The sequence below is a fragment of the Eutrigla gurnardus genome (assembly GCF_963514095.1).
Source record: "Eutrigla gurnardus genome assembly, chromosome: 2".
Taxonomy (NCBI): domain Eukaryota; kingdom Metazoa; phylum Chordata; class Actinopteri; order Perciformes; family Triglidae; genus Eutrigla; species Eutrigla gurnardus.
This window is the reverse complement of record NC_139916.1, coordinates 17,989,554-18,016,611: the sequence shown is the minus strand read 5'-3', so window position 1 is coordinate 18,016,611 and position 27,058 is coordinate 17,989,554. Positions and strand designations below refer to the sequence as shown.

The 27,058-nt window shown below is 41.9% G+C and overlaps 3 protein-coding genes across 4 annotated transcripts in view; 1 reads left to right on the top strand and 2 right to left on the bottom strand.

Annotated features, from left to right (window-relative positions):
- Window positions 1-27,058, bottom strand: part of cdk4 (cyclin dependent kinase 4) — a 68,945-nt gene that overhangs the window by 27,529 nt on the left and 14,358 nt on the right. The gene's annotated exons all lie outside the window — the stretch shown is intronic.
- Window positions 54-9,170, top strand: LOC311031801 (phosphatidylinositol 5-phosphate 4-kinase type-2 gamma-like). 2 transcript variants are annotated; one of them, XM_084038300.1, is made up of 10 exons: window positions 54-282; window positions 369-466; window positions 1,598-1,694; window positions 2,220-2,369; window positions 4,787-4,933; window positions 5,083-5,121; window positions 7,145-7,258; window positions 7,342-7,591; window positions 7,720-7,823; window positions 7,990-9,170. In XM_084038300.1, exons 1-10 carry the CDS (start codon window positions 133-135, stop codon window positions 8,068-8,070), a joined length of 1,230 nt encoding a protein of 409 aa, XP_083894426.1. In that variant the 5' UTR covers window positions 54-132; the 3' UTR covers window positions 8,071-9,170. The 2 variants fall into 2 exon arrangements, with proteins under 2 accessions (XP_083894426.1, XP_083894427.1); XM_084038301.1 differs by having other exon boundaries at window positions 153-286.
- LOC311021803 (arf-GAP with GTPase, ANK repeat and PH domain-containing protein 1-like) lies at window positions 11,741-26,086 on the bottom strand. Its single transcript, XM_084022631.1, has 19 exons — window positions 24,864-26,086; window positions 20,457-20,515; window positions 20,268-20,355; window positions 19,964-20,046; window positions 19,716-19,857; window positions 19,492-19,626; window positions 19,265-19,386; window positions 18,892-19,053; window positions 18,301-18,384; window positions 17,984-18,088; window positions 17,726-17,885; window positions 17,328-17,456; window positions 17,083-17,220; window positions 16,797-16,856; window positions 16,323-16,474; window positions 15,392-15,482; window positions 13,390-13,612; window positions 12,904-13,207; window positions 11,741-12,069 (listed from the first exon to the last, which is right to left on the bottom strand). The coding sequence occupies exons 1-19, from the start codon at window positions 25,984-25,986 to the stop codon at window positions 11,782-11,784; spliced, it is 3,648 nt and encodes a 1,215-aa protein (XP_083878757.1). The 5' UTR covers window positions 25,987-26,086; the 3' UTR covers window positions 11,741-11,781.

Below are 27,058 nucleotides of genomic sequence, written 5' to 3'. Positions count from 1 at the left end.
CCTCCGCTGCCGCCCCTGCTACCGCCGCCGCTCCAGAGACTCCTACAAGGCGGACTTAGGGCTACTTTACATAGACAGGACGCCACAGACTCAAACGCTGCTCACACACACCGAGGTCCTTTTGAAAGTGCGATGTCTTCTCCAGACGCCATCTCCAACGCCCTCAACGCGCTGGCGCCCAAAAGGAAAACCAAGAAGAAACACTTCGTGCAGCAGAAAGTGGAGGTTTTCCGGGCCAGTGACCCCGTGTTGAGCGTGCTAATGTGGGGAGTCGACCACTCGGTAGGTACGTGGGCTGCTTCCCCGGGACCATTACGAATTTACGTGTGAATATGTTCATTAATGTTCAATCAATTGATCCTGCGCAGATTAACGAGCTGAGCCAGGTGCCTGTACCTGTCATGTTGCTCCCAGACGACTTCAGAGCCAGCACCAAGATCAAAGTCAGCAACCACCTATTCAACAAGTACTGTGCTCCACTCAATCGTGTCCGTCTCATTGTAGGAACCTTCATCCTGCTTCCTGTCATTTGCACAGATGTTTGTGCCTCCTGTGATTTATTTGCCTGTATGCTCTTATCAGAAAAAGTGCAGACCCCCCCCCCCCCCCATCCTTTAGAGAACAAAAAAGCTTTTCTAAACTGGACAATAGCTTTTAACATCACCACGACCACTAACACAAACCAGCTAAATAGATGAAAGAATGAATAATTTAGCTTGTCTGGATCATTGTGTGTGCAAGATTGTCATGGTGACAATGAACCTGGTTTGAAATGCATTTGTTCCAGTGGTTGTGTAACCACTCATCAGTAAATTGCATACAAACAAGACAGAAAATCTTAATCTTAATTGATTGAATTATTCAGAAAAGTTTGTGGGGCTCACAGTGGATGAGTGTCAGTCAGACAAAATATTAGATAATGTATTTTTTTAAATAATTCTTTATAATATAAAATAGCTGTGCTATACTCTCTCGTCTGCCTCAAGATTCAGTTTCTATACGGATGGAGTCTGGAAAAGTTGAGTAGCTTTCAATAATCCTTTAATCCATCCAGGAATCCAGGTTGTGTAAAGACTTATAAACAGAGGAAAAGTAAATTATGTTTCTCAAGTTAAAGAAAAAGTGCTGTTACTGTGGTAGCTTTCATGTTGGTTTATGTGTATAATACTGAAAAACTTCAATAGTTGGACACTAAAGAGCATTAAATAATTTTAACGTAAACAATGATGCAATTTAGACAGACTTGACACCACTGTGCCATTAAACACACATATATTCCTGTATTAATAGCACTATTTAACATAATACTGTATGTGTTAAATAACGAGCACAATTTTGTTATAATTGTTTACTGTCTCAATGCATACAATCATGTCATCATTTTGATCACAAGACAAAAAAAATGCTTTTGTGGACTGAAATAATAGATTTGAGCTCTAGGGCAAAGATATAGAAAGAAACACTTCTTTAATGTTTCTTTAATGAAGCTCTGGTACTCCTGGGTAGCCCCCCTGGGCAACTAGTTGCTGATTAGATCCAGCATGAGGAATGTTGCAGCACAGAGTATCATGATGCATTTCATGTATTTGTTCCTCAGAGAGAATCTTCCAGGACAGTTCAAATTCAAAGACTACTGTCCGCAGGTGTTCAGAAACCTGCGAGAGCGCTTCGGAATCGAGGACCAAGATTACCAGGTACGACTACAAATTCAATGCAGATCAACATCAACAAGATGTCGATTAAAACGGGCGTTCACAAACGTAGGGCGTCCAAAGTTCTCACTGTTTCTTTCCGTTCTTAAAAAAAATGTAAGAACTGAATATTTTTTATGTCATGTATTGAGCCGCTCCCTTCTACATTTGCATTTCTTTGTGTGATATTTGCATGTGCCAGGTGGCAGACCGAGTGTCATCATCTGCTCTGCTCAGCTCAGTACACATTTGCTTAGCATGCATTTACAATGAGAAGCATGCTGTATGTGCTCTTTGAAGTGTGCGCCTAGTGTTAATTTCTGCACATCACAGTGGTGCAAAAATGCTTTTTATGTTCTAAATAACAATAACACACGCCTTATATTGACAAAATGACCACTCTGTTTGCATTATAAATTATGTTTCAGTGTTTAATGGATGTCAATGGTTTCACTGGGCAGGTGCATTGTACAGCAGATATGATGTGATGCCACAGCTCAGAGATGCCAGCCTCTCTCTCACCAACAGGTGTCTCTGGCTCGCAGTCCTCCACTGAAAGATGAGGAGGGGCAACGCGTGGAGATGCTGCTAACATCATACGACCGCACTTTGGTGGTCAAAGAAATTTCCAGTGAGGAGGTGGAAGAAATGCACAACATCCTCTCTGAGTATCACCAGGTAGGACCAACGCAGGGTGGAAAGCACACTTTTAGAAGGAGCCCTAATTGTCCCTTTACAGTGAGCAAAACATGATGTTAGTTCATCTATTTTTCTAGTTTGCAATGAATTCTAACATCAAGAGAAACCGTTCATCCATCACATATTTTCCACTCATTTTGTCCTGTCTTTTGTATACCAGGAGAAAATGCACTCTTTCTGTGATAACCCTGGTTGCCATGGCAAAGGCTTTACAACATCAAAGCTAAAGGATGAGTGTTTGAATTTCGAGTAATGATGCATGACCAGAGCTCATGCTTTTACAGTTCAATTTGAGTTTCTAAAGATATTTAATATAAAGCAAAGACACACTTTCTTAAAGACATTTATAACGAGCAAACAGATGGTCAAGATGCACTCACTAAAGAGACTAACATTTGACTTTACACGTTGGTAAAATAAAACAGTTTGCTAGTGTGTGTGTGTGTGTGTGTGTGTGTGTGTGTGTGTGTGTGTGTGTGTGTGTGGAATAAAGTATATTTGCATTAGTTGTTTTCCACAGCAGAAATTTGGACTTATAGTAGAAAGAGCACAGATGTTACTGCTTGTATTAATAATAGATCTGTTCTATTCAAGTGTCTCACTAAGCCTTGATAGTGTGACACTGAGACAGCATGCACAATACCAGGAGCCTGGGTCTGAGGCAGTTTATAGAATTCAGCCATTATAGATTTTTTTTAGGCCTATTTACTGTGCTTTTCCTACTGTGACATGTTAAAAAGTCGTTTGTGAAAAAGAAGAGTTTTCTTTTGACTTTGCCTGTGGCTATGAAGGTCAAGTCAACTCAGTTTATTTATATATCACATTTAAAAAGCAGTTGAGCCACAACAAAGTGCTTTCCAGTAGAGGCGGATGGGTTATGATCTGCCTACAGGTAAACACAATGAAAATAAAAATAGAAGGTGCATACAATGCAACTAAACATAATGTAATATGTATTGTAAGTCACTTTGGACAAAAGCGTCTTCTAAATGCCCTAAATGTAAATACAATAAAAATAAAAGAAATTAAATAAGAAATTAGGAGTAATTTAATCAAAACAAGAGTAGATTCAGTAAGAGGATTTTAGAGATAAATAAGAGGAGAAATGACAAAAGCCATGAGAGGTTGCCTCGGACTGAATTAAATCAAGAGATTAAGGATCCTTTAAGAATCCAGGACCCATTTCTATATAAAGGAAAATACATATTATTAATAATTTAATTAATTTGACATTATTTTTATGTTAACGTTTGTTTAAATGTGCTTGAATTCAACAACAGAAAATATATTAAATAAAAATAACAGAATAAATGTTTTATTTTTTTATTTTAAGGTTAAAATGTCTCGCTTGTTTAACTTTGTTGAAGAAAGGTGGTGAGAACAGTTTAAATATATCATGGGACGAGTTATTAAAGCAATATCATGGATTGAAACTTGCCTTGTGTAACAAAAAAACAAGCTTTCGCTAAACCTCATGTGCAAACCGCAAATGTGCAACCCAAGCACAATTGTTAGGCTGGTGACGGGGGCCCAACATGATAACTTCAGTTTTGTTTTCATTACTTTCAGTCGACAGTAAAGGAGGTTTTTTTGGTGAAGTTGTTGGGATTTACTGGAAGGTAAAATTGAGTATCATCTGCATAACCATGATACAGAATGTTGTATTTTTCGAAGATTAATCTGTACATTAAAAATAAAAGAGGGCCTAAAATCGAACCATAGGGGATGCCACAATTAACGGGAGCGCGAGATGAAGAGCAGGCTCCTATTGGGACTGAACAGGTCTTTCTGTCAGGAAGAAGGTGAACCATTCCGAACACAGTCCGAATTCTCCCCCTCGGTATCTCCAAACAATCTTACGTTTGACTGCGTCAAATGCTGTGCTGAGATCGAGCAAGACTAAAATGACCCAGAGAGACAGAGAGAAGGACAAAGTCTTATGATCTTAATCAGTAAGCAAATCCCAGATGAGAGCTGTGAAATGTTGTTGGAAGATAAAAATATAGTAAACAAGGCTTAAAGGTGCAATCTGGAGTTTTCTTGTCAATGTTTACATTCAGTGTTACTCTTTAAGGTCTTACAAGTGTGATTAATTAATTTCCTTCCACATAAAACACTTACGAAACAGATTAATTCCAGCATTGTTTGCATCCACGTTAACGTAGTGGCTGTCTTCTTCTTCTCTGCCTTTTGTCTGGCACATTGTTCCTGCCACCTGTAGGTCAGTATGGTGTGAAACCATCGGCAGGACTGCGAATCACATCACTCGTATACACAAGAGCTTAATGCGGGTTACACTTCCTCCAAATTGTGCTACATTTTTGTTCATGCACCGCCTCATACCCCTAGGTCCTTTCCCCACCATTCATTGTCTTTTCACCGCTGTTCCCTCCTAGCATATCGTCACCTGCCACGGCAGTACGCTGCTCCCTCAGTTCCTGGCCATGTACAGAGTGACTGTGGAGAGTGAGGACACCTACCTTTTAGTCATGAGGAACATGTTCAGCCACAGACTGCACATACACAGGAAGTACGACCTCAAGGTAAATCCTGCAGGAAGCTTGTAGAGAGATGAGGATTCAGGATTAATTCTGATTGTGGACATTGTTTTGTAGTAGATTTGTGGTATTTATAGTGGTATTTGACCTATTAATGACGTATTAGTGACTGTGGGGGTCTTTTCTTTCTTCAGGGTTCCCTGGTGTCTCGTGAAGCAAGTTTTAAAGAGAAGGTGAGATCAAATTAAGGTAAAGGTTTTATGACAAACTGTCTGTGTTTATTATTCGGGTGGCTGTGCGGTAACTAGGGGTTCTGCCATTTAAGATCATATGGACCGTGTTAGGATGGGTCCCTATCCTAAGCTGGGAGGTATTGTAGCTGAAGGAACCAAGACTTGCCCACATGACTCCTATATGATCCAGCCCTAGTTATACTCTCACCAGTTTGTTTTGTGCTACTTGAAGTTTCTGTTTGAAGGCTCTATTAAGGCCCCAGCACCATGAACTAATGGCCTAGTCCAAGTGACACTTTTCATCTATTTAATTGTCTTTTTCATCAAAGAGTCAGTAAAAACAATGGTGATTGATCATGTGACCCACTAATGAAAGTGCTTGTACTTGCTGCTTTGCCCAGAAATTGTATCTCCGTGTCTGTGGCGACATTCCCGTGCACAATTCAAAATTAGTGATGCTTTTTACATCAGTCAGCAGCGGTTGGTCTGCCCATGTGGAGCTACTCACGTATGCTGCGTTTCATTGTAATCGGAAATCGGTAACTTCCAACTGCTGAGTCATGCTCCCTCCAGTCTAAAGTGTTTGACCGGCGCAGCCCGGTACATTTCATTACTGCTTACTCACAATGGAGGATCAACAGCCAGAGAAAGAAGACCATTCAACTTCCAGTCCGAAGAAAAACGAACAAAAAATGAATGGAAGTGAAGAAGGGAAAGTCATCAAGAAGCAACGTGGCCGGCTGGCCGCGAATGAGAGAAAACGATGGACCTCCTTTTAGTGTGGAGCATTTGAAGGCATCTCAAAGATGAGACAGTTGACACTGTTCGGTTTTCAAAGGAACTCTGGGAGAGGAGGTCCCAGAGGCTCGCCTGCAGTTCCATCTACCGCCAAAGAGGCCGCTAGAAGCAACATATCTCTAATCTTACGGACTGCCACTTTAACTTCCTATCTAACTATATCTTTATGTGTAAGTATGGTACACTTTGGATGGAGAAATTTGAAACACACTCATTGAAATGATGAAAGACGTAGCGTTAGATCGTAGCCAAGGTACCATTAATTATAGTATAATGTTACATATTTAAAAAACAATAGAAATAATGCAAGATTAAATGGCACAGCTAATATATATGGCTCGTCTTGTTCAAGAAAAAGTGTTGCTGTCACCTAAACAGATAGGTCCACTATTTCTCACACCACTAAAATGATTTCTCGTCTACATTTTTAAAGAGGTACTCCAGTGATGTAGTACTGCTCTCCTAAAAAATGCTGGATCCTACATTTCCCATAATGTAGCTTCTCCTCAGACATTGTCAACTCAACTATTGTCACAGGCCAGCTGGTATTTCTCCTGAAAAGGAAACTGACTTTCTCTTGTAAAATTGGAACCCTTGAACCAGTGCCATGCTAATTTTCTAATACAAATTTGACATCTATTTGTATCTATATTCTACTTCCTTCTCTTCTTCCCCCCTAAATGTTATTGTTACTAACTTGCCTAATATCATAGTTTGTTCTGACTGAGCTCATGGATAAAGTGACAGTATTCATAAAGGGTGAGTATGATGTGGGGTAATGTCTGTACAAGTTTGGTATGTTTGTTTATGTGTGTTTCTATGTTTATATAATGCAAAAGTACTTTTTAAATAACATATAAATGAGATTAAACAAGTTTCACACTTTAAGACCATGGTAAATTAAATAAGTAGTATTGAACATAATTGGAAGTAAATTGAGAAGAGCTTAATTAAATCTATAACTCTTAACAAGCATCCAACGTAACGAGCACATTTGGCTGCAGCTGTGCCACCAGCCTGTGGATGCATATATATTCAGGATGTTTTACCCAGTTTGATATGCTGCATGTCCAACAACAAACCACAGAAATTTACTGTTTGAACTGGGAAAAAAAAAAACCCTGGAAAAATAGACCGGTTGAATGGATGGAGTTTGTGGAAACCTTTCATCTTTCCAACTGTGATTAATGAATATTGTGATCTGACGTTCACTCTGTATTTTCAGGTGAAGGAGCTGCCCACTTATAAAGACGTAGACTTCAGGAATAACATGCAAAAGGTTTATGTGAGCGACGAGGAGAAGGAGAAGATCGTGGACAGGCTGAACAGAGATATCGAGGTAAGAAAAGCGCGTTGGAGGAGCATGCAGCCGCTGTTTTCTCTGACATCATTTGTGCTTGTGTATATCTCCTCTCACTGCAGTTTCTGGTGCGTATGAGGATCATGGACTACAGCCTGCTGCTGGGCATCCACGACGTTGAGCGGGCTGAGAGGGAGGAGGAGGAGATGGAGTCGTCCTATGACGAGGACGAGGAGGACGAAAACAGCTTGCCTCCCGCCCCGGGATCCACCTCACCTGAAGGCATCGGTGGCTATATGAACTCCTTCAAACCCATGGGTCCCGGCGAGTTCGACCCGTACGTGGATGTGTACGCCATTCAGAGCGCTGTAGGTGAGTCCTGACGAGATACCTCTGGTGAATTGAAGTAGGTTATAAGGGCCATGTGCTGGGATCCTGGAACGTGAGCAGATAAAATCGTACATGCATATCACCAAATACTGTGAATCTCTCCTATGTAGATGCACCCCAGAGGGAGGTGTATTTTATGGGTCTGATTGACGTGCTGACACAGTATGACACTAAGAAGAAAGCTGCTCACGCTGCCAAGGCTGTCAAACACGGGGTAAGAGACCCGAGTCCTTTAAAGGGACTCGCCCGTCGGTCCTCAGATCTCTAAAGTGTAAAGGAATGCTTTCATTCTCCATCCTGTTATCTCTAAACAACTGTGTGTGTGTGTGTGTGTGTGTGTGTGTGTGTGTGTGTGTGTGTGTGTGTGTGTGTGTTTGCAGGCAGGAGCAGAAATCTCAACAGTTCATCCAGAGCAGTACGCTAAACGTTTCCGGGACTTCATCAACAAGATCTTTGCCTAGTTCGATGATTCAGTCCATCTTAATTCAGGAGAAGTCTCACTATGCAAAACTCATGTAAACTCAAATCATCATCAAGAAGCACTGAAAACTTACTTTCTATTTATAAGTGATTAGAAGCATTCACCCTCCACATCATTTTCCTTGCATAGAATGGAAAACGGACTTTGCAGACAGGAGGAAAAGTCTTCTTGGCAGCTACTTTTTGTTTTTAATGGATTTTCTTTAGTTTTGGCAATAGTCCACCCCTGATTTCAGTGGGAGGTGAAGATGATGAGAAAACACATTTTATGTTGATAAAAAAAAATGTTTCACACATTTGCTGCGTGTCTCACTTGCTGCTGAATATTACTTTATGAGCAACAGTTGAAACTGCAAGACTAATTTGTGAATATCTACATGGTCTCAATTAGGAACAGCTCAACGTCCATCTCCTTCTCAGCAGCAATGTGTGATTCAAGCTGTTATGACTGATTTTATCTTCTACGGAATTTTGCCAAATGCAGATGTAAAATAATTAGCACCAACATAACAATGTGAATGTGTAGCAGCTGCTAAGTAATGACAGCTTTGATTAATGAGAACATATCAAATGAAGAACTGAACGATATTTAACAAACTATTATGTAAGTATGACATGAATCCATTGGAAATGTTTAGCATCGAATGAATTATCACTTGTGATTATGTGCTATTGAAATCTATTTTTGCCAGACTGGCAATTAGATAATATTTTTACCCTTTTGTGTTCCTTATCAGTAAAGAAATGCAAATTTGCCATTATCTGTTAATAAATAAATTTAAAAGGAATTAAGTACACATAGCATGTGTGCGTTTTGAAAGCCTGAAACTGAAGACATTTTCTTGCACATCTCCAGTAGTGCTGAAGGGCAACGCTCCTCTCAGTGTTGAGTATTTGAAGGTGCTCCGTAGCGTAGCGGTGCAAAGCTCCAGTGGAAGCTACACACACTTGCATCATCTGGAAGGTGCTGCAGCGCACAAATAATTAAACTGGAAGTTGATCAAAGAGCGTTTGAGTCGAATGGTGTCGCTCTCATCCAGCCTCCTGTTGCATCCCTTCATTTTACCTTTGAATGATGTTAACAATTAAACAACAAAATGTACCTGAGTGAAGTATTAAAGGAATTACTAGATCAGATTGGTGTAACTAACTAGTTAATTAAGTTAAAACTGCAATTCCTAACGGGACACGTGTTCCTTGTAAATGTTTTCCCAGTGGAATTAATCTTTGTCCTTATTTAGATCCTCCACCCTGTCCCAGCCCTCCTGGCACACATTCCTGGATCTCTTCTTCTGAGAATATTATGAGGATTTGACTTCAATAAGTGGACAGAGGAGGGACAAGGAAATTAACTGTATTTGATCAGTTGATATTGCATGAAACATATCACATGCCCACTCTGCACTGTGCCTGGCGATAACACTGGTTTCCCCCCAGGTTAACACTGTCATCCACTTCGGTCATCTGCAGTGAACCTGTGTTGTATAGCACCTTTAACAATAGTGAACAGGGGCACCAGGATGGCTCAGTGGTAGAGTTGGCGCGCCACGTAACGAGGCGCAGTCCTAAGTCCTCACTGAGCAGCCCTGGTTTGAATCCGACCGGCGGCCCATTCTGCAATGTCATCCCCATATCTCTCTCCCCATTTCACTCTCACTCTGTCTCACAATAAAAGGCAAAATTAACCAAACAAAACAATAATGTGTTTAGCCACCCAGTGATTCGGATCTGCTCCAACATGTGATGGGTTCTTCCTTGGCCCATGCTACACCATTCCACCAAGTTTCATGAAAATCAGGCCTGTAGTTTTCTGTTATCCTGCTGACAGGATTTTTGTCTATTTTCTGTTTGTTTTTCCTTTTGGCACTTTGATTGATAAAAAGCAAATGCCAGTGACAGCATGAAGTGTTCCTTTACAATGTAGCCTTATATTTATTGATATTTCAATGTAGTTCCTGGACATTGACATCTATGAATATGATCAATCTATAACACATTCCCGATATTTTGTCACTTTTGTGTTTGCCCCCAATAATCACTTTATTACTGTGAATCCATGTAACTGAAACCATCTCAGCCTGCATGGTATTATGCTATTAAATTGAATCTATGACATCGACCTAGAAAAAAGTAGGTCGAATTATTTTTTTAAAAGACTCGGCTCACTGATTTGAAATAAGACGAGGCTATTAGCCCAGACACAGAAAAGCACACACGACTCTATACAAAACACCACAGCTTGGGCAGTAGCCTTTGTGTATTGATAATGAATGATCTATGAATCATTGCATGAGTAAAAAAATACAAATGGAGAGAGATGCTTACATCACAGACATGTACACTCAGCGGAGTCTTCGGATGAACAGAAAAAAATACATACAGTACTGCAGGAGGGTTGTTTTTTTAAGCCTTTTTTAACATATTAAATTGGGCAACATTCCTCTATTACATGTTAATTTCCATCCACTTACAAATATATTCACAGTCATTCAAAGGCCCGGTTTTATAGATCAGAACCTTTGCAGAGTTTTAATGTATTAAACCATATGTTCTATTCGTCACAGCAGGAATAATATTAGTTAATTAAGAATGAAAACACCCCGACAGGCCACCAAAAACTGCATCATCCTGGAAAAATGAACCTCAAACCATCTGTTGTTGTATACATTCAATCAAAATCAAGGCATATACACATCTAGTATTACACTCGCCTTGATGATGAGCTGCTGCTGGAGTCATAATGCACACGTCATTTACAGTGTTCATGTCATACACAGTGATACAAACAACAGAACATAGAAATCTCAGTCTTGGATGTCAAAGAGTTAATCATGTGGTCGTTAAAGGAATACCAACGTGAGACGGCGTACAGGAAATGTCTGAACAGCCACGAGTAACCCTTTGAGTTTTATAGACGGAACCAACTGTACAAATCCTACAATAACAATCTCAAAAAATGAAACACTTTAGAATTATAATACTTTTTTTTATCAATGCATTTCTATACAGTTATTTTGATCCTCTTTAAAGCAGCTTCTCTCTTTAAGCCACCGTAAAGTGTTTTTTTCTAGCTTACACGACATTATTTATGCATCCAACGACCAGCTGTGTTGAACACAGTATATGCACTCTGAATTCAAAGGTGACATTCGTCGTCAATGAAGTGTTTAGCGTTAACTTCTGTCTATGAAATCCTAAAGTTATTGCAGTTTTTTTTTATTTCTTTTTTTATTTTCTTTATTCCTTTATTTCTGTTTGACTTGATTGAAGAATTAAGTTGAGTATTGACTGCAGGATGATGATCACACAGTGCAATATAGTCCTACTGAATCGGAACGCAGAGGCATCTGGATATAACGCTATTCTTTTACCGGACGTAGAAAGTGTATTCAGGAAAATTTCTCTGTTTTTGTTGTTGTTTTGGTTAAATTGTTCTAGCAGACTAGATGTGCCTGTTTTACCGGCGTGTGTGTTTTCATCCCCGACGTTCACACATCTCAGAGAGTGAAACAACTGGCAACACTTTCACAGTCCTGCAGGCCCGTGTAAAGATACAGGACAGTATCAGGGCAAAGCAACAGACTCTCATGCACACACACACACACACACACACACACACACACACACACACACACACACACACACACACACACACACACACACACACACACACACACCTTTACCACGCCACATTATGACACTGCTCTTCTGGAGGTGCTGTAACTCAAGCTGGTGCCACTGCTCTTGTGTGAGATCTTGAGCGTCGTGGCAACCGTCAGGCTGGGCGCCATGGCAACAGGGAAGCTGGGCGTGGCGGCCGCTGCAAAACCAACTGTCGTGGCGACAGAGAAGGAGGAGGCCGGTTCATTCGGGCATCCGTACTGGAGCAAGATGTCGACGCACTCCTGGCTGCCAGCGCTGCGAGCCAGGACCAGAGCCGTCTGCCCGTGAGCGTCCCGGTGCCGGACGTCACAGCCATACTGAAGCCCATTCACAAAGGAGACAAAGAAGTGGATTAGATTATGTAGCATTCAACATTTTAAGGAAGCTTTATCATGTGGAATTAATCGCAACTTCAACCTGACCGGTCTGTCTTAAATGATCCAACGGGGTGTGATTCAGTGAGCTTTAATGCCTTTCACACTTATATATCACCTTGAGAGGTCTGCTGACTCATCTGCTTTGAACTCTAAAATGAAGTCAGTGCATTTTCAGCTTCTATTTTGTGATATATTCCCTGCTGAAATGGAATATTTGAGCGGCGTTCAGATAGAAGAGAGATTATTTCAATTGTTTAAATTTGATGGGACCACATAAAAATGGCTTAGAACAAAAAGCAATACGGAGCTGCAGAGGACCAGGGCTCTACTCACACCCCCCTTGTTGCTGAAAGTTGCAGATCTATTGATGATGTCATGATATTATTGGCTGAAACTGGTTGGTAACAGCTTATGTAAACACACTTCAAATGTTGGTTTACAGAGAGAGCAGATGGTTGGATTTGGATGTAAAAATACAAAGGTGTTTCTTTTTTGCATATATTGTTTAAATGGTGCACACTGTGTCCGGGGATGTGATATAAAGGGGTGACTACAGCTTTTTGTGTTTTGCTGAGTGAATTTACTTCTTGAAGGGTAACATTTATTATCTCGACAGTTTTGCATAATTCAACATATTTTCTACAAAGAATACATTTAAAATAAGCACTGCACTTTCACTGTAACAGTATCTGTGTTCCTAAACATTTCTTTGGCGACATGAATCAGACAAAAGATTATATTCATTCCTATAAGAGAGAAGGAGGGAAAACACACCCAAACAAGAAGCTGCGTCATCACCACATCAGCCTGCTGACAGGCCGCGTGCAGGGCAGAGCCGGGCAGACGCAGCGCTAAGAGTGACCTGCAGGACAACGCCAGGCTCAGAGGGGCATTAATGTCCTCCTTAGTGCAGTGGGCCAAAAGCAGCAGCAGCTTGGGGAGGTTGTGCTCCATCACTGCCAGCAGAAGACGGCCAGATAGCGTGATGTCTGGGCCCTCGCCAGGAGTGGGAGGGGGCAGCGGCGCCACAAACAGTTTCTGCTCATATTTGGCCCTTATCCACGACTCCCGTTCCTCACTGAACAAGCAAATAAAGCAAACAGTAATTATGTATGTTCAGTGAAATACATTTACAGCTTCTTGTCTTTTCCCCTGTTCAAGAATGACAACCATATATTGCTACGAAAAAACGCATCATTTCTGTCTAAGAATGCGGCTCATGTTTCAAAGTGTTTATGTCACAACTCATAAGGCCTTTACCGTGTAGCATCAGGGGCTGGTTTACGGCTGCCCAGTGTGCGTGCCTCCCATATACTGTTGACCATGTGGTTACCGATGGCGCTGAGAACCAACGTGAGCTCTCGTGGCAGATCATCCAGATCTAGCGAGCGAACGCGTGACAGGTGCGTCCCCAAGTTTCTGTGGATCCCCGAACACTCAATACATATGAGAGCTCCCAGGTTCAGACTGGCCCAGGTTGGATCTTGGAGAAAAGAAGGGCACATACAACTAATCAGGCTGTTTCTTCATTAGAAACTGGACTATGTGCATACGGTTGACAGATTTCTACCATTTTCATTTTGCTGTATTCACATATGTCAGGTTGCCCAAGTTGCGTGAAATCCTCTTTAGACAGGTTTTAAAGGAGGGCTGTTTAATCTGTGGCCAATGTGCCAAATATAATAATCCCCTGAAACTCTGGCCCTTTAAAGTGTTCCATTTACATTTAGGTCATTTAGCAGACGCTTTTGTCCAAAGCGACTTACAATAAGTACATTTGTCAAAAGAAGGAAACAAAGAAACCACGACGTATCATTGCCGATGCAGTAAGAGCTAAAAATAGAACAAGTGCTAGGTCCTCATCTGAGTAAAGTAGTACTTCAAGAGTAACAGTGCTACGATCCGAGTTTTTTTTTTTTTTTTTTTTTTTTTTTTTTTTTTTTGCGGGGGGGGGGGGGGGGGGGTCGAGGGAGGGTGTTAGTGGGTCATGCTATGTAGAGTCGAGGTGAAGTCTGAACAGGTGAGTCTTGAGCCTTTTTCGGAAGATGGCAAATGACTCTGCTGTCCTGACATTGGTCGGGAGTTCGTTCCACCACTGAGGCGCCAGAACAGAGAAGAGTCTGGACTTTGCTGAGCGACATTTGTTTGATTTCAGCGATGGTGGTACCAGCCGGCCAGCTGAAGTAGAGGAGCGGAGTGCTCGCTTCGGGGCATGAGGTTTGACCAGTGTTTGAAGGTAGGCAGGTGCCGTTCCATTGATGGCCCTGAAGGCCAGTGTCATCGTCTTGAATTGGATGCGTGCTGCAACAGGGAGCCAGTGGAGGTCACGGAGGAGGGGGGTCACGTGGGAGAATTTGGGTAGATTGAAGATAAGGCGTGCTGCAGCGTTCTGGATACGCTGCAATGGTTTAATCGCATAGGCCGGGAGTCCGGCCAGGAGAGAGTTGCAGTAGTCAAGGCGGGAGATGACCAGTGCTTGGACCAAGAGCTGCGTTGCATCCTTTGTGAGGAAGGTCCGAATCCTGCGGATATTGTAGAGGGCAAATCTGCAGGATCGGGCCACAGCAGTGATGTTGGGGGTGCAGGATAGTTGGTCATCGAGGATTACACCCAGGTTCCTCGCAGTTGAGGAAGGAAATACTGTGATGCCCTCAACAGTGACCGACAGGTCCATGTGAGGGCAGTCTTTCCCTGGGATGAAGAGGAGTTCGGTTTTATTCAGGTTAAGCTTGAGGTGATGTGCAGTTGTCCAGACAGAGATGTCAGCCAGACAGTCCGAGATGCGAGTTGCAATGTGAGCCTCAGAGGACGGGGGAAAAGAGAGGAACAGCTGGGTGTCATCAGCGTAGCAATGGTAGGAGAATCATTAGAAGAATTTTCAGCATTTGATCTTTTTTGCGTGGTTGAGTCATTTTGCATTTGTAAAATGTTCATCATTAAAATGCTTTGCAGCCCATTCGTGAAACATTTTTCTACGTTGCTTTTCTTCACTTGTCTTTCAATAAAATGTTTTGACATTTTTTAGTATATATTTTTCCTTACAGGTAATGAAACAATTAAACAATATGAAAACAATAATACTGAAATATAACACACTTATTCCCTTTGTATATAAGAAATTCAGAACACACACACACAAACGTAGATTGTGCCAATACATACATGTAGTCTGAAGGTAGTCCACTTTGGACTGTCAGTGGAAAGACCAAAATAACACAAACACATGCAAAGAGGAGAAAAGCTATAAATGTGTGTCACTAACTTGGGGCATCACAGTCCACACAGAAGTTGTTGCCCTTTGCGCTGCGGATCGCCTGAAGAACCACGGCGTCACTCAGGCTGTTCTTGCGAGCCTGTGGAAAACACACAGTACGTGGATAAAAGCCAGCAAACTCACCCTCTGTGACTTGAGCTCTGATACCTGCTCTCACATCTCATAACGATGATTATAATTTCTAAGTCTACAAGTGAGAACTGTGGTAGATCATCATTATGACCATTTAGAGCTGTACAATTATTAGTTTTGGCCTCCTGGGACGTTCTCATAAGGCTTATAAAGAAATGCATCATGGGATTAAAGTAATTATTCAGAATCCTAGTGGCAATTATAATTTTGGGAGTCAATTAAAACTCATTCCAGACTAGGACGTACTTCCCACTCAAGAATAGACACCAGCACAGTGTAGTGTGTAGTGGTCGTGTGTTACTTCTGGAGATGGGGGGGTAAATTCAATTAGCTGCCCTCATCCCCTTTAAAAGTAGCCACAGTAACAAGTTACAAGCCACGCAAGCTTGTCCTGAGAGAAAACTGCTCTCATCCAGGAATCCCAGTGTGCAAATACACAGCACATCAACTTATTATATGGTCCTCCAAATGTACTTCCAAGGGCAGATAGTGTCACTTTTAACTCTGAATTTGCATTTCATGCAGTGTAATAAATGCAGCTGAGCACTTATTCTGTGTGTGTGTCTCTGCCAACAAAAGCCTGAAAAATGGCTCTGTAGACTTGCAGCAAGAGCTGGTTTGAGCAGATGAAAATACAGACACTCTTTCTTGCCTATATGGGTACCAGCATTGTGCTGCATAAAACAACCTCAAGAAAATGACTCTGCCCTCTTTGATGTAAGCATGAAACTATTTGTAATATATATGTCATTTGTCAATTAAATGGGAGCCTTCTGTTCACTCTTGCCTTATTTTTGCTGCTCTCACACAGCTGCAGGCTGGCCAGGATCTGGCTCTCAATGGCTTGGACCCAGGAGTCCCTCTCCTCCACACTCTGGGCTTCAAAGTGCCACGTCTGGCCGGTGCTCGACACGATGAGGAAGTCAAAGTTATCCTCATCTGACACCAAAAAACAGGAGATTTTTCATCAGGGAATATTTTTTTGTGAAAGGAATCATGCAAATTAGGATATGTCTTTAATAGTTGGCTGGCATTATTAACTACAAAGACCTCATCAGTACAGTTAAGTATTGACCACCAAGCAATATTCTTATGTGATTGAACTGATTAAATACAACCACATACTTAAATGTGCATGATGTAAATCAAATCATTTAGATAAGCTTGATAGCATATCGCGTCTCCCCTGATGTGACCGGCAAGCACGCGCAGACAGACTGACGTTGAGTTTGAAAGATGCAGCCTGATGGATCAACATTACCTGTCTTGCTTACGTTTCTTAAGCTACCAAAGCTTTTAAGTTTCCACATTTTGCGCTTGGCTGCATGAGAGACACAGAAAGACAAGACAAAGAGAGGAAATAATACATTTTACATGTTATATACAACTATTTATCAAATCCAATGTAAGATTATCAATTATTTTTAAATAGTTAACATCATATTGAAATGATCAGAATACGGTTGTTGCTTCTATTTTGGTGGATTTGATAGATGCTTAATATAAAAATTAAAATTAAAAAAACATAAGGAGTTTATGGGGTTTACCATCAGCTTGGCCAATGGTTGCATCTCCTTTCTGGTTCATGCTCTTCTTTCTGCGATGCTTCTTCCTGTCTGTCACTGGGGAGGAGGAGCCTATGTCTTTGGTGGAGGAGGAGCTGGACACGCCCTCGACTGCAGAGTCTGCCAACCGGATCCCACAAAAACATGCCAAATTACATTTATTTTTGATACAAATATGCATGTTTTAAAAGCCGGAATATAGACACGGATGAAAGACCTTTACTGACCGACACTTTGAGCGTGGTTAGATAGTGTGGAGGGACATCGCTGCACGCCTCTGTTGCTCCTCAGGAAGAGTGCACCACCCAACCCTTCCATTTCCTCCACTTGCAGGAGGTTGCTGGCGCTGACAGGGACTAAAGAGATGACCGCAAGTATGAACTTAACGATTAAGTCATTTAAACAAGCATCCAATGGAAAGCAAAGTGCATGAAATAAAAAATGTAAATGCATCACGGATTCTGTGTAGCTGCAGAGTAAATAAAATAGTATGACTGAAGAAGTTCTGTAGTCATTCACACACTGATGCCCTTGCTGATTACTATTCAGGGTCATGAGGTTCTATACAGATATACTGTAGATCAAGGAATATATATATATATGTGTGTGTGTCTGTATGTATGACCTGGGCTGACACCCTCCGGTCCTGGCACATCTTTGACGCGCCCGTTGAGCCCAACTGGAAGGCCGCATGCCGGTACGGCACGAGGAGGTCGTTTTCCCGGCACCTTCACCGTCACCCGCAACAGGTCCATCTCCTTGCCGGGGGCATTCAACATGTAGTCCTGCCAAGCCAAACGTCAGCCATCACACGTCAACCGCTAGCCACCAGCGATGCTTTCAGCATCATTATGCTTTATAGTGGTGTCAATACACGACTTACGTTGACGCTGGAGTGATAGGACAGTATGCCGTCATTGGACAGCGTGACATACTTCTTTTTCCACTCTTTATTGAGCGAGTTCCCGCTGCGCTTCAGCAAGATGCCCTGATGGAGGTGACAAAGCCAGAATTTATTGCGAATGTCTTGTGTGTTCATCTCACATATTTTGGCAGCATGAGAGCTGCCGGCTGCCAAAAACACCCACTATTCTATTGATGGGGCCAATATGGGAGATCAGAAGGCAGTTCCCTTTCAGACATTTGAATTGGAGTGATTAGTGGTGTGATTTCCTCTGCAAGTGAAAATCTGTCTCCAACCTGTTTGATGGGAATGGAGCGTCCACTGCCCAGATCTCCCTTACAGTCTGCACTCCTCCTGTTTGAGTCGCTGCCTCTTCGACCCTAGACGAAACACAAGAGAAGCAATCACTAAATCAGATGCAAGTATGGGGTAATTGGTTAAAGAATATAATCTAGACCTCATGAATTGTGGAGATTTTTGGAAATGTGAGTTTCTGCTATCTTCAAAAGCTGACTTTTATATGTAAGTGACATCTATGTGTTGAATATCAACCATTCAGCTTCACATTGTTGCAGAAATTGCACTAATCAATATTTTTTACACATAATCAAATAATTACTATTTATGTGAAAGGGGTGACTTAAAGGTTTTTTTTTATTTTTAATATAATGAATGATTCCACCAACTTTTAAAGCAATAGACTGAGTAACTGAACATTGATCTACATTTGATGTGAATGTTCTTTATGGGGTTCATGTTGACCTCAACCAGTTTCATAATCCCCAAATCAAGTTATGACCACTTATAAGGTCTAATAAACAGAAAAGGGTAAGTGTATGAAATATTTTTTTTTAAAGACTACAATTGGTCACTTGACTGGGATTTACCGCAAATCTGGAGGTGCGTCTCCGGGTGGCACTGCGGACTGACCCAGGCGTGGCACTATCCTGCTTCTCCCCTCTCGCTGTCTTGCCAATCTCTTTGTGACATATCACAGGAGTGGAGGGAAGTGACGAGGAATAATCACTGCTCTGACCACCGTTACTGGCCTGAAGAGAGGAAAAAGCCAGAGCAGGAAGGGGTGGGAGCGATGAAATGATAATTGAGCAGAAAAGGGAGATAATTGAGTTTGTTATAACAGCATGCTCACAGCCTTTATAAATAGCCTGACAGCAAGGCTCAAATATGCAACACACTTCAGTAAGGAAGGTGCAGACAAATGGTACAGAGGCTGGAACGGACGACCCATAACAGTGTTACCTGTCCTGGAAAAACGCCTGACACTGGGGTGGAGCCTCCAGAGTGGCTGGGAGAGTTAGGCAGAGATTTACAGGAAGCCAGTAGAGCAGCTTGTTTCTTGGCTGCCATGATCTTCTGAGCAGCTGTGGAAAAAAGACCCTTAATATTAGGCCTAAAAAAGACACATAGCCGTGATATATTTGCATCTTCTACTGCAGAAACGTAGATGCTCTGGTTTGCACTCATACCGTCGGTGAAGACTCTGTTCACGTTGAGGCCGTACGTTGCACAGGTTTCATAGTATGTGCAGCGCCGAACGTCTGAGCAGAGCTGCCTGGCCCGGGCATCATCTATTACTCTGGGGTTGGTGCTGCTAATCTTATCTAGAACAAAAGCCAGAAAAATCAAATACAAGTCCGTCTCTACAAATATTTGAATGAAAGCACACGTTGTGAGCGTGTGAACGTCTTACCCTGAGTACCGACTACTATGAAAGGTATCTCAGAAATGGGCCGGTAGAGAGCGAGCTGGTGGTAGATTGCGTAAACCTCCTGGAAGCTGGCCTCGTTTTCCAAACTGAAGACCAAGATGACTGCGTCCACCCAGGTTGCAAGCTGAAGAGAATGGAGGAGCAGAAGAGCACTCAACATAGGCAGGAGCAGGCTGGCAGTAAGAACGCCATCAAGGTGAATTAGTTGTCCATGGGAACCAAGTTCAAACCTCCTGAGCACCCTCTGTCTCCTCTCTAATGATCAACAGGTGGCTCTGTCCATCAACCAGGACGTCCTTGATGTACTGGCGCCCTGTGGCGAGACAGAGGGAATAAAGGGTTGTTACAACGCTTTTTCACAGTTTGTACTGTACAGTTTGACTTGTTATAGCAGGAAAAGCACATGTATAACTTTGATAAGATACCCTGAACCCGGATCATCTAAATTGAATTGGAATGTATTGTCAGTCATGTACTGACATCGTCATAGAAAAACACATATAAAGGTTGTAGGTGAGGACATGTGAAACCAACCCTCAGCGTTCTCCAGCTGCAGGTAACTTCCTGTCAAGTGTCTGTGGACAAGAGCGGACTTCCCACTGCACAGACCTCCAAAAACACCCTGGAGAGCACAAAGCACGGAGAACATATGAACTGAAGGATTATCGGTATTAGTATTGAATTCCACCCGGCAGTTTATAAAAACGATGCTGTGTTTCTTACCAGGTGAAGCTCTTGTACAGTTTGGTTCATGGTCCATTCTTGACTGCTGGTGCAAGCAGCTGAAAAAAAAGGAAAGGGGGAGGGGGGCTTCTTCATTAATCAAATTGTTTTTAATATATTGATATTGCTAGGCTTTATAACAAGATACCAAGATACTTTTACTTTGAACAGCTTACATCAACAGTGTCGCCCTGCTTCCAGTCTAAAGTAGGCTAAAAAACTATTTTATTGTACAGGACTATTATACAGGACAACTATTTTTATAACTTCCTTAAGAACTGTGTTTTACAGGGGGTCTGTCACTGCAAACTGGAAATAAAGGTGGTTAACCTCCATCAAGAGCAAAAAGGTATATATATATATATATATATATATATATATAGCTTCGACAAAAAAAAAAAAAAGAAGCTAACTAGGTCCAACTGACAATTTTGAAAGGGTTATTTCTGACTGCCTGTGGACACAGTGAGTCAGAGCACCCAGCTGGCTGCAGAGAGGCTGCAGTTCCCATAGACACAGTATGAGCACCCAGATAATTCAATCAAGTGTACACGTGAACGTCTAAATGGGTTAGTGAGCATGCCAGATCTTTTAAGTTGTTAGCATTGTTAAATGTGCCACATTTTGCCTTATTGTGGTTATCGTTAAAAGAAACCCTCCTCCTCCATGTCATTAGTTCTTATATTCAGCCTTGAAAATGCATTTTAAAATGAATTACTGGTATCCAACCAGCTGTGGTAAGATAATCCTTCTAGTATTGGTGCTCTGTGGTGACAAGTGAATCAAAAGATGGTTGAAGGGAGCAGGTTTGGATCAGAGAACAGTAAAAAAAAAAAACAGTTTTTGTTTGAGTTTATTATTATTTTCTATTACTGAGCAGCCGGAGTCTTGATATTAATGCAGCATTCTGCTTAATCTAGTATTGTTACGTTTTATCAAGCAGGATTTCGAGAGGAAACTGCAAAGGGAGAAGTTAAATGATTGTACTTGTGATTTTTCAAAGAACAATCCGTCTTCCGAGTTGAATCTGGGACCAAATACCTTGTTGATCAATAGTATGATTTTGTTTACCTTGTGTGCAACTCTATTTTGTTATTTTATGTGGTGGCTCTTTTGGAAATGATAGAGGATAACTGCTGTCAAGTGACTCATCTAGTGACAGAGCATCATTTTTAGGTTGCGGCAGACGGCAGCATCTCCAGAGATAAGCATCTCATTCCTGTCAGTTCTCGACATTCTTTGATATGTATCAGACGATCACTAAACCTATCCCTTATTCACTAAAACGACCCCGCAGCTAAAAATAGCAATGTGTAACTAAAGTTTACTCCCTGTGAAAAGCCAATGCACCTCATTGATCTATTATCAATGACTGGAAATTCAAAGACAGCTGCGTTTGTCTGGAGGTTTCCGACTTTGGGTTTACTGATAAGGTCTGTGGACGGGATTGTTGAAATAAAAAAAACTGCATTATGTTTCAAATGTTATGATGATAAATAGTTTGTGAGATTATGGCCAAATATATCTCCTTCATCCCCTAACAGTGGTCATAATAATACACTACCTGTGCAGATTCAATAAGGAGCAGTAGTCTGAGTAAATGATCAGATTTGGTGCTGATATATTCAAATAAGGACATATAGAGAGTGGTATAAGTTCAATTGTTCATTTTTTACTGGAGTCATAGTGTGGGAGTTAAGGTGCTATAGCAACTGTTCAAATGTATTCTTCATATTTTATTACTCTCATTTAACTATGAGGTCATATATTTCTTTCTACAGGAAAATGTGAAACACAAATCTGCTTAATATTCAGCCATAAAGTCTTTCTTCAAACAAATAAGAGATTCACTGATTTCATTATGATGAAATATCTCCACAAGACGATAATCGATAAGTCAAATAACTCCATTGACGTCAAGGAAATCAAAGTCATCGAAACACTTCTTAAAACGAGCTGATTTATTTCATGAATGTATGTACAACACTTTCCACTATGAATAACGGCTTGGCTTTAACCTCTATGAATGGATGATGAAACACACACACACACACACACACACACACACACACACACACACACACACACACTCACACTCTGAACCTGTAGGGTCATGTTGAATGTGGGCGGAGCCACGTTGCCGGCCACCTCTCTGGGGACATAGGTTCTAACTTTAAACTCTCCCTCTCCTCAACTCACCCCCCCCCCCAAATCAACAGCATCACACCACAGACCAAATAGCATCTCTCATGGCTTGCTGTTGCCATGGCAACTCCATTTTCCACAAGCATCCAGTCCGGGTCTTTATACAATAAATGGTCTCTCATGGATACAGTGAAGGGTATGAGAGCCACAGAGACACGATGTCCCCTTGTGCACATATGATGCTGAATATATGCAAGCGTGCCTCCACGACGACAGCCAATGTTTTCTAAAACAAATTGGATCAATTATGCGTATCCACCATCAAAATAGTGACACAACATGATGAAATTGCACATTCAACATGTTGACTCTGCCACTCACAAAAACTTAAACACAACGTTGCCGAATGAATGGGCTCCATTTGAAGGCTGATTAACTCCACGCACAGAAGAGGAAGTAGCAGGTTCCCGCTCTCCTCGCTCCTCCGATGAACACAGCTCTGTGTATCCCCAACCTTAATTATTCATGTCCCATTTACTACAGACAAATTATTCAGGGCTTACTCCAATACCACACTCTCTGTCAAAGATGATTTTCTTTAGAATATATCAATAGAGATTAAAGATTGATAAAGTTGCATGATTTCTCTTATTTCAAATGAAGGGGGTTTGAATATTTCATTAGGTTTTCGTAGTTTTTGTGACAAGGCTGAGCTGATTCGAGTGTTGGGAATTGTTTAAAACAGGTACATTTACTGACAGTACAGAAAGCTGTTTAACTTCTGTGGTTCCAGCATTTTAATTTGTTTTATAAAATATACAGTGGAGCTGATAAACAATCTGTTCTCATATTATGAAAATGTCTGCAATATTAATATGGTTGACAAGTTCTAGCTGTTATTAGTTTATGGTAGTTGTATGCTTGTCATATCTTTTTTTATTTATATTTAAAGATCTCTTGGATGCCCATAGAAAAACATCGATCTTGTGTGAAGGCAGATTGTGATAAATGAGACCCGTTTTTTTTTTAATAATAAATCCAGTGATCATTATAGCACTTTAATCATTGTTCTCATTATCAGCTAATTTGGGCCATTCAAGTAATTGATTGTTTGGTCTATGAAATGTCAGAAAATAGTGAAAAAAAGCAGCCTCACCCAATAGTCCAAACCATCAAAACACAGAATCAAAGAAAAACTGAATCAAAGAGCTTGCTAATCTACTAAAATGATTAATTGGCTATCAAAATAATTGTTGGATAATTTTCAGCCAATCGCCTAAACGAATAATCAGCTAATTGTTTCAGTGCTCGATGAATGAATGAATGAATGAATGAATGAATGAATGAATCTGAGCTATGCTTTACCCATTCATGCCATGACTGATTGAAATGTGACTATTAAAAGGATAAATGCCACATAACAGTTATTTTAACAACAGTTAACCTTAATAGCAAATACCTGCCTTACTGGTATCTGAAATATAATTTTGTTTTGAAAGTTTGCTGCTTTCTGTCCATCTGCAGCTCCCATAGAAGATTCTCATGTACTTGTTTTTATGGGTTACTTTTCAAAGGAGCACCTGATTATTACATAGAATATATAATATAGACTCACCCGTTGTCATGATTACAACTTAATGTGTAACCCAGTTTGTTTCAGATACACTGAGAGCTCACCGTCTCGCCGTTAGCTAAAACTGATCTCAGACAGGCTTTTGGCCACACAAGCTGGTTCAAATCGACTTCTTCTTAACGGTCATGTCACAAACACTGTTCACCAGGAAAGCTTTCAACAAAACACGCCTCATCTAAGGAAAGTACAGCTAATTCTCACTGGAAGTAACCTGAGAAGACACCGGATGTCTTTTAGTGCCAATTCAAAACCAATTTACATGACAATAAGATTGACACATCTATGCATACCTGATAGTGAAATATCACAAGGTGCGATTTACAGCAACTTTGCGTCAATATATGAAGTGAATGAATTGGAAGAGCATTACATGGAGTCAGTGGGAGCACAGGTTTTAGTTTATGTTCACACAACGGCAGAGTGGGTAACGTAAATCACAATAAATATCCTGTGTAATCACATGAGAAAAGTCAAAGTCATGTGTTTTTTTTGCCACCTGTTGTTTTGTTGGTTCATTTTACCAGCTATAATAAGAAGAAGAAGAAGAAGAAATGTATGACATCATGTGAATATAAATGTTGCTATTACATGTGAAGGCTATAACAAGTCAGTATGGTTAATGGCCTCACCTTCCTCCTCACTCGAGCCCCTTTCCACAGCTGGGTAGAGGGGCGGTGCGGTGCTGACGCTGGCTGGCACCGCTGTACTTTTGGTGAAAATGCCACTAATGAACTTGAGCATCTTTCGGTCGCGGGGAGGAGCGCGCTGGATTGTCCCTCCCTGGCCCTCCTTCCCTTTCTTCAGGTCATCCGAGGGGGAATGTAGGTCGCTGTTGTCCAGGGTACGACTCGTACCTTTTCTTTGAGGCCTGGACGTGTCAGTGGCAGGAGGTGTAGGCAAGGAAACTGAGACCATCTTAAATCTCTCCCCCTGAGGGCTGTCCCTGTTCATTATGCCTGAAAACCCTCCGCTCATGGGAGCCCCGGGGCGAATGAGCGTGCCCCTGCCGTCGCTGTCAGCCCAGGACGCCCTGTAGGGCCCCAGAGTTGTAGCTGCCATTGAGGGGGACTGGTCGCCGAAACGGTTGTCCCTTCGGTCCAAAGTCCTGGCAGAGGGATACAGGCTCGTGTTGGCCTCTCTGAGTTCCCGCCAGCATGCAGGGTTGCCTCCTGCATGTGACCTCATCAAGACTTCGGGACGCTGGCTGACCTGTGGAGGGATGGAGAAAGGGAGGCTGCAGCGCGAGCGACTGTTCAGGTCTGCTCCATTCTCCCCCTTAAGGAACAGCATGGGAGGCTCTCTGTAGAGCTCCGTCTTGGGGCGCATGGCCTCCGAGCGAGGCCCCTCTCTGCGCACAGCTCCGTCACAGGAAGTCCCTCCATACACTTTGACCATTTGCCTCACAGGTGGATGTACAAAAGAAGTGTCTTTGCTTTTGCCAATGAAGACAATGTCTTTTTGGTGTACATCTCTCCAGTTCTCAATGGGGCTGCCATACTTGCCATACTGCACCTGTTCCACTTCTTCTCCCAACTGTGTGTTTTCCTTCCCCCCCACATGCATACATACAGGTCCCTCCTCCTTTTCAGGGGCATTGCTCACCTCCTCCTCCTCCTTCTTAGGGCTCCCTTCCCCCTCTGGAAGAGCCTCCTCCTGGTTCCCTGCTACATCCTCTGGCACAGCCTCAACCTTCACCAGAGTGAGGGAAATGAGGTAGGTGGTGCGTCTCTGTGGGTTGCCTGCCTTGCTCATTGGGACAGCCGACTTCAGCACAGTGGCACCTGCTCTCTGACCTAGTCAGACCTGCACGCCTCAGTCATGGCCACCCAGGACAAAACGAGAAGACTCCTGATCAGACCTTGTGTAGCTGATTACGTCTGATATCAGGCCTCTGCACTTGATAGTAATCCAAGTTCCCTTTTAAAAACCTTCAATAAAGAAATGAAGAGTCAGTGGAAAAAAAGAGGAACACTTCGAATTGCAAATTTCCAGAATATATTTTAAATGCTGACCCACTGGTGTAACAAGTCTAGACTGTTTTTAAATGCCCCCCTTTAATCCTCTTCAATGCACAGCGATACTACTGGTCTCTACCACTGATTCATTCATAATCCTCACCTCTGTTTCCTTTGCTTTCCTTCTTAAACTCATTTATTCAGTGCAAATCCGACATGTAGACAAGGATAGCTCTAAGGAGACATTTCTCTTCTCTGTGTTGATGTCTCAGCCTCAGATATCAGACTGGAATTATGCAACAGCCAATACATCGGCCGATCCGTTTGACTAAAATTAATACAGGCTGAATAATGCCACCTTACTACAGGCTGTGTCTTGGCTTCGGCTCATACCGTACCTTCCTTTTTTTGATGAATATCCATTGCACAGTTCCTCGTACATTTGATTTGATAAAGAATTGATCTCGCCATCAGATTACCATTCACATCAAATTGCACATCAAACAAGGCTGACAAAAAAAAAAAGCGCCCCAGCTGATGAGTCAATGAAAAAAAAAAGGCAAAAGGGAACAGGGTGCAAAAAACATCAAAATGGAAATCATTCACTTGTCACGAAGCGTCTGGCAGCTGGAGCATCCATTCGACAATGTCATGCATAAGATTATGTATGCACGGTGTGAGGGTCACTGGGAGATGCTGAAAAACATCTGTTGTTATCTCTCCAGTTACCAAAAAAAGACGAAGTAGCCAGATTTACGCATCCCGAGCAACGCTTCCTTGTGTCTGTATCCCTCCTCACGAGAGCAGCCTCTCTCGGTCACCGCATCCTCTCCTCCGAGTGCCTCATCCAATTAGCAAGTCAATAAAAT